The sequence below is a fragment of the Harpia harpyja genome, chromosome 10, assembly GCF_026419915.1.
Source record: "Harpia harpyja isolate bHarHar1 chromosome 10, bHarHar1 primary haplotype, whole genome shotgun sequence".
NCBI classification, from domain to species: domain Eukaryota; kingdom Metazoa; phylum Chordata; class Aves; order Accipitriformes; family Accipitridae; genus Harpia; species Harpia harpyja.
The window spans coordinates 42,240,547-42,254,696 of NC_068949.1; the positions used below are offsets into that span (position 1 = coordinate 42,240,547).

The 14,150-nt window shown below is 40.4% G+C and overlaps 1 protein-coding gene across 1 annotated transcript in view; it reads right to left on the reverse strand.

The window, feature by feature from the left end:
• The window catches only part of CPXM2 (carboxypeptidase X, M14 family member 2), an 80,127-nt gene that overhangs the window by 48,720 nt on the left and 17,257 nt on the right, over positions 1-14,150 (reverse strand). Inside the window, exon 2 of the mRNA XM_052799588.1 lies at positions 5,743-5,852. Coding sequence (XP_052655548.1) covers positions 5,743-5,852 — 110 coding nt within the window. The remainder of the gene's footprint in view (positions 1-5,742; positions 5,853-14,150) is intronic.

The following is a 14,150-nucleotide window of genomic DNA, read 5'->3' on the forward strand; positions in this document are numbered from 1 at the left end:
ACGCAGTTGTTAATCCCTTTTCCCAATGCGAGTTTGGTGGCATCTGAGGGAAGTGCTGCAATACATAGACACACATTCACTTCCTAAAACTTCTCATTTTCTCAAGTATTCAAATCTAAGACAGGGCAGCTTAAAAATTACTTGTTTTCCTGCACCTACCAAAATTACATTAAGCTACCTACTTCTATGTATTAACTCTGATATTGTAAAGTGAAGTTTGTATAAAAGTTGAAGTACAAGATAGAGAGAAAAACTTTATTAGCAATGAAAGATAAATTCTTCAAGGAGACCTGAACAATGGGAAAACACGAGAATATAAATATGATCACTGACCTGAGATATAACCTTTTTCAAGAAAAGGTTTCCATGCATTTTAAAATAAGACTGAATTTGAAGTAGCCTTAGGGTTTAAAACCAATGCTTGCCAGGAAGCGTTAAGATCTGCAGAGCACCTTGAACCAGCATCATGCTAATAATCCCTTTCACACTGATGAAATTCCACCAGTTTCTGCAGATCAAGTAGCCTTATCTCTCAGTGCTTCAGCTGGGATCCTTGGTCCTCATTCAGATTGAGGATATTTCCTATTAGTGTGATGCTCATCAGGGTGTAAACCTCTCCTCCACATTACAGTGAGGAGAGGGAAGCAGAAAAGAGAAAGAGCAGCTTATTTGCAAAAAAACCACCCCTAATTACATACTCAAGTCTCCATGGTTTCAACCAGACTTAAATAAAGCTAAGCATATGTTTAAGTCGTATATCAAATATGGAGAGTCTAAAGGGCACACTTATAGTTACACACAGCTTAAAAATACTATGGCCTTAAATAGGGGCAGAGAGAGCAGAAAAAAAAGAAACTGTGCTGCTACTTTTTCCTGCTCTCTTATTTCCTGACATCAGCTTCTCTGAAGCTAAAAGAATATTTTTACTAGGTAAGAAGAAGCAGGTGTCTGTGTATAGCTAGCACAGAGCACTACTTGAGAAAGAGGAGTTTAATCAATGAAAAGTTCTTATTGGAAATATTTCTGAAGGAAAAGAATAAAGAACCAATAAATTTATGATAAAACTTCTCTTTTCAAGCTTCAAGTCTGTATTTTTTTCTTAAGGTGCTTGAAGTTTTGAATTTGCCCTATGGGCACTTCAAAATACTGCTTTTATCAAAAAACCCTTATAAACTCAATCAAATATTTAGTAGTTAAAATTGCTATTAAATTTCTTTGGAAAAATTTTCATTCCTGAAAGATGAGAACAATTATATTAAATATTCAGTCAAAGAATATAGCTCAAGATACCTTTTCTCAGCAAGATGTTTACTTGAATTTAAAGATTGTACATTGAATTAACAGAGATAATGGATTCAAGTTATGACATGCATAACTTCAAGCTATACAGTTTAAACACCTGCATTATCTTCATAAGTAGGAGAGTGAAGGAGCTAATGAAAACTGGAAGTAAGGAGTAGGTCTTAAGCAACCCCTTTTTTCCTTCACTGAGTTTTCAAGAATAACTCAAAGTCTAACTCAGCTTATATTCACTTGTTGCCAAATGCAAAAACATTTCTCAATATGCAGTGTCTTATGAAAAAATACCTTTTTGATCTAGGAAAAGGGACTTTTTTTTTCCTGTCACTCCTGACTAAGTTATCTATAAATGTGAATGTTGAAAATTGCAATTCAAATAAAACAAGTCAACTGCTTATAATGTACCCAGAAGCTAAGAAGAAGGGAAATCAAGAGGTTATGATTCCTTTACAAATAATATGACTTCCAATTTTAATTCATGTTTCTCTTCTGAGTTAGACATGTGCAAGACAGAATAAACACTTGCTCACGTTACCACTGTTCCAAAAGCCTTATTCTATAATGAGGAGAAAGATATTACTGCCTAAATGTATTCAAATGAAGAAAGAAATTTTAGTCTTCTGCCACAAGTCAGCTGGAGCAGCAGCAAAAATATACCTAATATCAAACCATTTCTGCTTAAATTCTTTTCCGTTCCCAGCAGGATGATCACAAACATTATTTTACCATAGGAACTTTGGGAGGGAAAAAAAGCGCGTTACTCATCACAGGTATTTATAGCAACTACTGCTAGAAGAGAAGAATTAAAGCACACAGGCTGAAAGTAGAACTTCCAATAATTTTGTCTTTTGCTTGTGTTTTAATGGAGCTTTTCAAAATGAAGTAGTGAAACAAAGAACTGAAAAACCAAAAAGCAATACATCCCGCTTGTTTGCATACGCATGCTTGCATCACTTGGTTAATCTTCAATGTTGTTTGGATTTCTCCAACCAGGAAAATGAGGAAGGGGAAGAAACATAATTTGACTAATTATTTCAGGTTTTAACCACTGCTAATTATTGTACAAGTGACAAATACTAATGACTTTCATCCCTGAAGGCAGAACGCCTCAATGAATATTATTTTAAGCTATGATTTTTCCTGATGATGTTAAATTACTACTGGTTGTGCCACTACTGCAGTTGCAGGCTAGGTCTCCAATATATGGGGCATTGCTCCTGCGCTCAAGAGGTCCCGGCTTAATCACCACATTCATACAGGACTGGGAGCAAAATCAGGTCCCACACAGTGCAAGGTCACAAGAGAAGCAGATCCTAGAAGGGCTTATCCAGTCCCGCTAAGCCTGTCTGTCTCTGGAATACAGCATACACTGACTGATAATTTCATACCCTTCAAATAATCTAAACAGAAAAACCCATAACCCTCAGAAGCCTTTGAAAAACTTCATTATTCTGCAAATTCCCTGTGAATTGAGGTAGTGCCAGTTACCTGGGGAGAACCCTACGCTTCTCAGCTGACTTCGCATCAGATGATGAGGTTGAGCAGAGCGCGGGTTTTGTCTTATTTCAGGGAGGAACGCAATAGTCACATGAATATCGTGTGATGGCACTGCGGTGATACGTGGACCATGCCACAAGGGCAACAGCCCATAAAATTGCTCATCGCTGTACATTTAGCATAGTGCTCCAGTAAAACTTCGGTGGCACAGGGGCCTCTCGGAGCCTCTCTGACTTGGGCCAAGGGTTTTTCTTCATGTGCAGTCAGCATGAAAACACAGCTACTTAAATACCAGTGCCTTTTGCCTTTCCCCAGCATGCCGCAACCCACCCTTTTGAGCGGCAAGCAGAAATCACCAGGGACCTCATTACTCATCTGACACATCAGTCCCCTGTAGTACCTATTCTTGGTTATAAGCATATATCTTCTAAGTACTACCGAAATTCAGAAGTCTTAATGCAAAGTAAAATTAAGCATTGAAACTCAAGTGACAGGGAAGACATCTACAAATTCTAAGTGGCTTTGAAAAATTTTAAAGTGCTATTAATTTTAAGCTAATCCCAAAGGAAACAGTATCTAAAGAAAAATAAAAGCAAGCCCATACATTTAACACTGCCAGTCACAGTGGTAGCTCTAGGTGGTCAAGGGTTTAGGGCATTACTCTATCTATAGTATAAACTTTCAGTAAGGGTAAAAGCTTTTGATTTGAGGATAACCAGAAACCTTTATTAGAGATAAAGGTGTAGCAGAAAGCCAGGTGTTGTTGGGTTATTTGTGTAGGAGCCTCCCACGGTCCTGGGATCAGGTAAGTCCCTGTACGAGAAAAGAGCAAAAGCAGCTTTTGGGTGATAAGGAGAATCAATCCATGCAGAATTCGTACCGCTCAGGAAAACAACAAGGTGAAAATCTGCATCAGGCAGAAGCGTGACATTGTGAAGCTTCTGTTCACAGGAAGAAAAGCCCCATCTTCTGAACGGAGAAGAGCAAAAACCCCATTTGCCCCGGACAGAAGGTCCTTTCACCCGACGCTCAACGCAGCACTCCAGGGAGGGCTTATTCTCACAATAAAAGCAAAAGAAACGGAACAGGCAAGAAGCCGTACAGTTATAACCAGCAGGGCCCAGGCGTGGTTGGTACCCAGCAGGGGAAGGTGGGATGGGAGAAGCACCGGCTCTAAGGTCCTAGTTGATGGGACACCAAAAGAAACACACTTTGTCTAATCCGAGCCCGGGAGCTTTTGGGAAGGAAGAGCTGAGTGGTACCTCACTTCTGCATGCTTCCCAGCAAAAAAAGACTGGCCCCTTGGCTTCTGCTGGAGAGTCTGGATGACATTTAGGGGAAATGTCATCTATAGGTGAGACTCTTGCACTTCTCTGTTTATTTTAATGCAGCGTTACTGGTGCTGACATGACACCGAATCAGATGGACTCCTGGTCTAAACCAGTATGGTCATTCTTGTGTTTAAATAAATTGGACTTTAACACCAGCCTGAAAAATGAGGACCCACAACCAACAGAGAATTCAGAGGTTTGCCTCATAGTCCTTGGTCTTATGCCACTATATAAACAAAACTATAACAAAATAATTAAACATTCCTATAGAACCCATCTGAATACCATCTGCATACCATTTTTGTATTCATGAGAGCTTTTTTTTCCTAGCAAAGAATATGAAATAAAGAAGCAAAATCACTCCGATCTCAAAAGAAATTAAATACAAAGGCTGCAGATGAGACCTCGCGTTGCACCCAACCCGCTGTACCTGCACACTGGCTTGGAAAGGAGGAGCCCATTCCTGCCTCCGTGTTGGTCTCCTGCCACTCATCTCCAGCCGGCTCTGCTGTTCATGGGGCTGCATAGCAGAGTAGTTTTTGGAGCTTTCTGACCAATATTAATCCATTAAAACAAATAATGAAAAAAAAAAGGGGGGGGGGGAAACTGCCTGCCCCCCCAAGAAAACCACAGAGCTTTTTGTAGAGAGGCACCAGAAGAAGCTGCAGCAAAGAGGGATGCTTCCACAGTGGGATTTTAACCAGGAGTGGTCCTTCCTCCCAGCAGCTGTCCACCATTACGCTGCAGTGGGCACCATGTGAAATTGCACTGCTAATTAGACCTCATCCTTCCTAGTCCCAGTCTGTTCATTAACTAGCAAACCCCTTCAGCTGGAGTTAAAAAAAATAATCTAATGGAGGGTCTAATAATAACAGGTAACTAATAAATTAAATAATCTGTAGAGATTTTTCACTGTTGACTTGGTGCTTGTATCCTGTTTATGACTTTTAGTTTTAAGTGTTGCACTTTATTATACAAAAGTAACATTTTTACACTGGAAGAGACTGTAATTCAGAAAACAGCACTAAGGGGAAAACAGAAACACCAGAAATGGGAAAACAGAATTTGGTCCTGCAAAGCACCTAAGCACACCTTTAATATTAATTAAAGAAGCTAAACCAGATTGTATGCTAGTGACTTCTGAATTGAAGAATTTTTTGGTAGTCTAATCACTGCCTCTGAAAAACTGCCTTAGGGCAAGAGCTTCACTTGAAACCACACTTCCAATTAACCATTGTCATTAACTACAGGCAAACAACAAAAAAAGCAACTTGCTGTGTGAGCTTCCTTCCAGGCTGATTATTAAGGGAGCTGGGATGATTTCCTGCAGCTGGGAAGGGAGCAGTTCTGGGCTGCCTCCACCTTTGCTTGCTCATAGAGCTCTGTTTGGATTTGCACCCTCAGCACACTAAGTTTGGAGTTTTTTTCTAACTACGCCCCATGAATCTAAAGGTTATCCATCAACCTTATTCACTTCTATAATTCCAGTGTTTCCCCTTCATTTGAATTACATGAGCTGACAAAGTAGTCAGAACCGATAACCATCCATTGGTTCTCTTGATACAACAGTACAACCTTAAGCCGTTCTCCCACTTAGGAGAAAAATTGATGTTACCTGAATATTAAGCCTTCCTCTGTGGGCCCCAAGGCCATACCGCTTTGCTGTAGAGGCATGGAGCTGGAAATCAGTAATTTTTAATGTCTCTAGACCAAGTGGAGGACAATCTACAAAACAAAAGATTGATTAAAATTTAATTAAAAAACCCAAAATAACAACACAAAACAAACAAGTATTCAAAGTTTCTGGATTTCAGTTGTGCCAAACTGGCTGGGATCCTCAGCTGGTGTAAATGAGCACAGCACCGCTGAAGTCAATGAGAAATGGCAGCTCTCACAAAATCAATGAAGCAATGCTGATTTACACCAGCTGAGGATCTGGCTTTTTGAGGGTCTCAGCTAGTTATTACTGCTTGCTATATGCTTCAGTTTTTCATGGATATGCACAGTATTTCCTGTCAAGTGCTTTTCAGTACAAAATGCCAGTAAAATGGCCTTTTATTTTTCTCTCTTTTTGGCATTTTCTTTTTCATTTCTTGTTTTGATTTCCCCCGCCCCGTGCTCAATCCAAGCTACTGTATGAAGTTATGTTTCTAATTAAAATCTGTTCTGGAAACTTCAATCACAGTCCCTCACGTTGCACAATAGCATCTGTTACAGAGGGCTGGGAGGCCGGACGGCAGAGCTCTGCAGAGGTAATGACTAAATACAAAGAGGGCAATTTTGAAACAAGGGGCCGTGTCTCTAAGCTCCAAATTGTGCCTTGAAGAAAGAAAAGCAGATGCCATTACTTTAGCAGCTAGCCAGCTATGCAGCAAACTACAGCCTGGAGCTCTGGCTTTGGAAGATAAGACGTTGGAAAGAGTCTACTTCATGATTATCAGAAAAATATTCTGCTCTAAAATGACCCCAGCCACCACAGTTTTTAAGTTCCTCGCAATGCTTAGCGTATTTGTCCTCAAAATATCATGGTGGGGTGGGGAAGACCCACTCTCAGTTTCACAGGAGGTGAACAAAAGCACAGGGGAACAGGTTGGGAGCACCTAAATTGTACAACAGAGCACACTTTAGGGACCCTGAAGTCAGCGCCAGCTGGAATTGGAAAGTCTGCGTGGGGCAGAGGTGGAAAGAAGTGTCATACTTATTATTTTGATCAGGTACTTGTAAGGTTAGACCAGGTTTTGCACTGCCGTGGCCATATCACTTCTGGGTTTGGATAGAGGACAGATATTTTCTGCAGTCGAGCATGGGATGTTTGCTGAAACTTGCACAAGGGGCTGTGACAGAGACAGGAGCTGAGCACCAGTCACGGAGCCCAGACCGCATTCCCAATCCCCAGGCCACCCGCCCAGTCCCCAAAGCATCCCTCCTCCTCGCCTGCCTGGCAGCTGGGATCGCCATCTCGCTTGTGCCACAGCTACTGGAGATTCGTCAAAGAAAGAGCTCACTCATGCTCTATACCTGTATCCCACTTACATATATATTTTTAATCACTCACCAAAATGTCATGAGGGTACGTACCTGAGAATCTCATCCTGGCCGTCTCTAACTTTCAGGTGTAGTTTTGCATTGCTATGCACAAAATGGCAAAATGTATGAGATTTCCTATGCTTCTCCTTAGCTCATAACAACCTAAAATCCCGCAGGAAAAACGTTACGTGCTGTCAATTCACGCTCATATTTCTTTGTTCATCCTTAGGAAAGTTCTCTCACAAATCCAGGGCCAAATGTCTCCATCAGAGGCAGCAAGGACAAATGCTAAATATTAAAATATTTTCTAAAGCACCAACAGTGATCTTAGTCTTACACAAGAGACAAAATGTAGACAGTTCCTCATTTCGAAGAGCTTTCAATCTAATTATCCAAAACAGAGAAGAGTCAGGATGTATATGGAAAGCCAGAGGAAGGAATAGCTCAGAGGATTTTTGTTTCATTGGCTGATTGTTTTAATTGCATTTCCTTATAGAGCGTTTCATCTTTCATCATACTCGGAATGGCAGAAGTCTCAGGCTCTGACAGATCTCTGCTGGGAGTAAATTATAGAGCTGGGAACTGCCTGCCTTTCTTCAACAAGTTCAGTCCTCAAGACAGGTTTGGAAATCAATCTCATGGTGTAATCCTGCAAACTCTTTTGCACTTCGGTATATTTTGCTGTGTGAACAGTCTCGCCGTTCCCAGGCACTCCAAAGCTTCCCAGAAGTACCCGTGCCAGGCCTGAGCTGAAAATAAAAGCAAGCTGCTTTTACATACTCGGTTGAGCCTGGCAGCTGCCTGGTAGACCTGGCTGAAGTTACCTGGAGTGACATACACCCGCCAGTGTATGTACGAGAAGTGGGTTTGGTTTTATTCGGACTGAAATGTTACTGATTTACTATAAAACCGCCATATTTTGGGGTTGCCTGTGGATTTCAGGGAGGGTTTCTTAGACTGCAAGATGGGTATTTACAGGCTGAAAAAATTGCCTGCGTATATTTGTGTGTATATTTCCTCTGTTTCTAGAGAAACTGAAGCCTAATAAGACTCAAAAATGCTCATATGGATCTCAAACATGCCTAACTGCTCTTTATTTTTCAAGGATGAATTATTTGTATTGTCTGTGAACTCATCAGATTAACAGGCCATTATTACGAAATGCTCAATTTAACAGGAGTTTTCAATGAAAGCAAGATTAGGCTCTAAGAGCAGGCAGAAGCTATCTATGATATGCAGTACAGATACCTTTGATGAAAACTGTGCAACGCGTTGTTAACAGTACGTTGTCCTTTCTCAGTGAGCTCAAGCCTTACAATATTTCAGGTGAAATCATTTGGATCTTTACCATCAATTCAATAGTATGCAGGAATTTATTTTTTATTGTTATTTATATAAATTAGTAGGAGAATAGCTAACTTGCTTTCTCTGGACATGAACTAGACTTTAAGCTGTGACTTCACTAACTAACCAAATCACGTACAGAATTTTTCTTTTAACTTGGTAAGAAAAATCAAATATTTTGCTCCAATACTTGACTGAAAATTAGTGAAAAGCATTCCTTTCACAGTTGGCCCCTCTTTCTCCAGTGACCATCCCAAACCGGGAACAGAGCAGCAGGATTCTCCATAAAAGACCACTGACCTTTAGATGTTTCCATCTGTGCAGCTCTGCACGGCGGTGATATTCTTGGAGTCATCAAGCCTATTGTTTGCAATAGCTTTGATGTATGGAATTTGTGCTGTTTTCCACAAGAGAAGACCTTTGATTTTGCTTTTAAATGAAATTATGTGTTCTATTTATAGCCATAATATTTGACTACTAACACTTTAGGAATATTAATTTTTTCCACATGCACATGAATTCCAATGTCAATAAAGGGATGAAGAGAGGAGCATATTAGACCAAAACATCAATCTGTAATGTACAGAGATGGTGGGGGAAAATTTTTCAGTATGGCCTCATCTGATTAACTCCAAGTTACTCATTATAATGCAACACAATCCACCTAAAGTTGCCAATTCACAACTGAAAAAAAAAAAAAAAATCCTGAGTCAGACCATGAATTTAATTTTAGCTAAATTATATTGTTGGTGTGTGTCCCCCCTGCTTCTTAAAGCTACTAGAGATAACCAGGACAACCTATTTTTGAAGAACATACAGGAAAAGAAGCTGATTTATGGCATTCATAAAGGCTGTACTTTTAAAGTGTTGCTTTAGTATATTTTATTTAACTTTAAGAAATCTTCCATATAACAATGAAAATTGCTACACAATCAATAAGACTGTCTCAATGATTTTGTGTTCTCCATGCTAGTTTGAAAAACGTTTGCAGAAGCTACAGAAATTGGGTAGCATGAATAATCAGAGCAGTTCATACCTTATAGATTCAACTGGAAATGACCTAGTTATTTGGTCATTTCTTTAACTGGTTGAAAAAGTAATCATTATAAAATACAGGAAATTCAACTATAGCTTTGAAAGACATTTAAAACCACCTACTACGTACATAACAACTTACTAACAAAATGCAGCTAGAGTATTTATGTTTTAGAACAACCAAAAAGCAAGTATTAAGCTTGTGGGTGCAGGGAAGAGGCTGAGTTACGGACATTTCTCTCTTCCTGGCCCATATCCAGCCATGATTTCGTGTGCGATTTGCAATGCTGAATAGGTATTCACTTTAGAAACAAGCCATTAATAAGATGTCTGGATCAAATTAATTAATTCCAAGACCTAAAAAGAGATGGGGCTCGGATTCAGACTTAATAACTTTTGTATCTTGAACAGTGTTCTTGTGAGGTTTCCATTTCGAAATAGCTTTCCTATTAGCTATGTTAAATGGCTATATCTCAGTGTCCATTAGTTTCAATTATGCTTCTACTAGCCAGACAGATGATTGTATCATCCCAGCTAAGGGCAGCAAGGGATTTCTGATACTCCGACACCGTTAGCAATCACCTGTCCCTTGAAGTCAGGAGGGGGAAACACTTGAGAATTACTTCAGTCACAACCTCATCTCTTGAGATCTGAATTTACCAGTTATAATTTAGGGCTTGCCTATACTGAGAGCACTACCTGAAAGAGCTACTGAGCTCCCTTCTCAAGCCACCACCAGCTCAACTTGCAATCTCACTGTGGCTCTGTGCAAGGATATTAGCCCAAGTTTGAAAGCGGTTTCAGCCTCATGATGGCTGTGCCCTACTGATGCAGCATCTTCCACTGAAAGTCTGGTCAAAAAAACCAACTTCTGCAGAGCCAGCTTGGTTGTCTTTACACCTGCAGTATAATTATAGCTGCTCTGCTGCAACATTAGCTATTCTTTATGATAAAACTGTATTAGCAGGCATTCTTAGAAAAATATTAATTCCATAAGGAGAAGATATATCTATGAGCAGGGCAAGGAAAACACTTATGTTCATCTTTATTGTCTAAATTATTCATTTATTTTCTTCTGGTCTAAATAAAGATTGTCAGATAAGCACAGATTGTCTTTATAGCTCTTGTATCTAATAAGAATGCATTTAGGAAATCATTCTGTACTGTTCTTTCGGAGGCACAGCAGACATGATTGTTTTATTTGAAGAATATTTTCCATCAATTTAGGAATATGTTCAATTTTTCAAATGGAAAGCAAAAAAGAAGCACCGTGTTTCCTCTTCACTCATATTTTTAAGAGCCATACCTATAATTCTTTTCAACTCCTGCAAGTCTGTGCTTGTCTAACTCCTCATGCACAGGGCTGCTCAGATCTAGAAATGGAGAAATATCAGCCTTGTGCAGTCTGACGGTCTCCTTGACATTTGGAGGCAGAATGTACTCTGACTATTTATTTTTTGTGATTCTACAGGTGTTTTAGCTCCAGGAGCTTTGTCATTTTTAAATACGTAAGAATCCCCTTGCACTTCAAACATTTGTTTGGGGAGAAAGGATGTTACACTACAGAGATACAGAAGTTCAGAGAAGACAAGGGTGAGGTCAAGGCAGTGCTGATGGTGAGTTAACACAGAATTTTCTTTATGCAAAGAACGGTTTTAGTGCCAGGATTTTTTGTTGCTGTTGGTATCTGTAGCTTTGCATTTGAGGCCTGAGCGTGCAGCACCAAAGTCAACAGAAGAACATCACTGTGATAAATTGGAAGACCTCATCACCCTTCCACTGTAAATGATTTAAGTTGTGCATTTTCCATCAAAACATACGCTGCCAGTGTGATTTTCAGTAATGCAGCACATCCCAAGTTATCACTGCATTCAGCAGCAGCAACGGACGCTGACGTATCTTTAAAAATGCTGCTGGTTGGTTTAGAGGGTCAAAACCACGTTGCACATCTTGGCCTTAGTGTGGCCAGAGTTTGCCCAAGTTGGGGGCTGACAGTGGCTGGTAGGCACCTGCAGCGACAGAGATGATCTGTCACTGTTGGAAGGGAAGCAGGTATGGTGCCAGCACGATGTGCTCTAGGATGCTATTTCTATTTCTGGTAACAACCTATCACTGTAATTAATACCAGTTTCTTCTTTCTGTATCCCCATTTGCCTATCAGACTTGGCTATAGACTTGTCCCTTCTCTGGACACCTTGTTCTCTGGGGACTCAACACACATCTTGCCAACACAGTATGGTCAGGTATCTCATGGCAAAATCCCATGTAATAAGACAGACTTAGTTTTAGGTTTTGATTCCCTGTTTCTTTTTCCAGGCCATCCCAGGGTAGATGCAGAATTTAGGCCTTATTTAAGCGAAACACTTAAACATATAGTTAACAAAGAAGATGCAGATCTCTGAAGCTACTGATATAGGTAAGTAAGTTAAACACACAATTAAGCATATATTTTGGGGGATGAAGACTTTAATGCTTATTATACTAATCATACCATTCTTAGATCTTTATGGTCTTGGACAAAAATTCTTAATGAGGTCAATATAATAATTTTTACCCTAAGAGCTAACTTTAGAGCTTTTCCTATGAAAAGTGTGCTTGATAATTCATCTTCCAACAGCAGAAGCTTTCAATGGAAACTCTGGCAGTCTAATTCCTGTGTCTCAAGTAATACTGAGGTCACAGGTATGCAAAGTATTTTAACACTGCACTGCACCTGAAAGGTGAAATAACAGTAAACCCACATTTCTGCTGACCTGCTACTTGCTGAAAATATCTTTTGATTGCTTTTTCTGTGATGCCTTTGTAGGGGCTGAATTAAACAGAACAAGGTTCTCCATTTTCTAAATGATTTGTTATATTTACAGTCTTAGGACATTTGTGGGGGGAACATGGTCTAGCTAAATTTTGCTGTTTTGACGATATGATCGTGGAAGTGTGAAATTTCCGCAGATGTTCATGAGTCACACTCTATACTTGGTATGGCCCAGCTTATCCCTGGAAACACGTCCGTGGATTTCAGTCTGAGCAGTTTTCTGAATTTGTTGAAGTCCAAAGTGTTGCTAGCAATAAAAATACTAGTTTCTTTTCTGGCCTGAATTCAGGCTACCAGCCCCCATGCACCTCAGATTAATTGAAGCAGTACAGGCAGATGAAGGTTCTTCAAGCACACACAGTTTGCTTTTATTTGCTTTTTCTTATAAACCCATTCCCAGGGCACTAAAAGAACAAAGCAATCAATGTGCACTTACAACAAATCCCCTATATAGAAGTTAAAATACTGAATTATAGTCCCAGATCAAATATCAAATGAAAGATTAAATAGATGCCAAAATTTTCTATCCTAAGACAACATTAATTGTTCTCTAATGTTGCATCAAAGCTGTATATTTTTCTAGGACAAGCAACAAATACTGCACGGGGGTTTAGGACATCGGGGAGTTCTCTCAGAAGGAAAGGGCAATATTTCTCACAGCACTGCAACATACACTTATCCTTATGGTTGCTGTTGAAGATAAAAACAACAAAAAACAGGCACAAACACTTGAGCCCAGGTCTGTCAGAGGTCTGACCCAAAGCCTCCTTAAATGAGAAGCCGTATTTTCATGGGCTCTAGGTAAAGGCGAAACCTGAGTGAGGCTCCCACAAATCTTACCCATCTGATATCTCAGAGTGGCTTCTGATGATCAGATACGCCTCTTCTCCGCAACCATCTTCTCCAGGGGCTGCCTCCATGTTTTGACAGCCTCTTAGCCTGGCAGGGAGGAAGGTGTTTTTTAATCCTAGCTTGCTGGCTAGGCACCGCTTTGTCTTCCAGGTAAACACGCTCCTTTCCCTGCCAGGAGCCTCAGCAGAGGATTTGCTGCAATGGTCTTTCATGGGTCCCGCACTACCCATGCGTGAACCAGCTCTTTAGGAAAGGAGGTAGTTACAGAGAGGTTGCAAATAGCTCCTGCTTGATGGCACAAGGCCAGTCCTGGACAGGGAAGGTGTCCACTGGAGCCAGAGGCAAGAGTGAAAGCCCTGAGACAGATTCAAGGCCACCAAAGCTGTGTCCTTACCATATCTGACACTGGTGACACACAGAGCCCTCCCGTGGTGCAAAGACACCGAACACTTCCATGCTTTCTTTACGCCACCTAAACACTCTGCGCCAGCTGGCAGGATTGGACCCACCAGTTACTTGAAAAGTTGCAGGGTACAGAGCCTATGCAAGGGTAAAAGTGTCTCTTCTCCTACTTCCAAGGTTGAGGGAAGATTCAGCAATTAAAGGCAAATAAAGAATAAATGAAGAATTATCTTGATCCTCTAGGTCAGGTCTGACATGAAACAAAACATTTCTGAGATTCAGAAACTACACTTTTTTTTTCCCTTTCATTACTTTTCACATTTTTGCTCCCTCACAAACCCAGCTTGTGGCTGGTTCTAGATGCAACAAACCAGCACATTTCGCAGGAAGAGCTTCTGTTATTCCTGGCATAGCTGGAAGCAGGAATTTCCAGAAAGCCTGTTCTCTGGGAGTTTTCTGGCCAAACTTTCAGACTCAAGAGGCCAATCTAAACTCCAGATACCATACACATTCCCCGAGCTGCCTACTGCTGCCATCGTACAGCCTGCCTA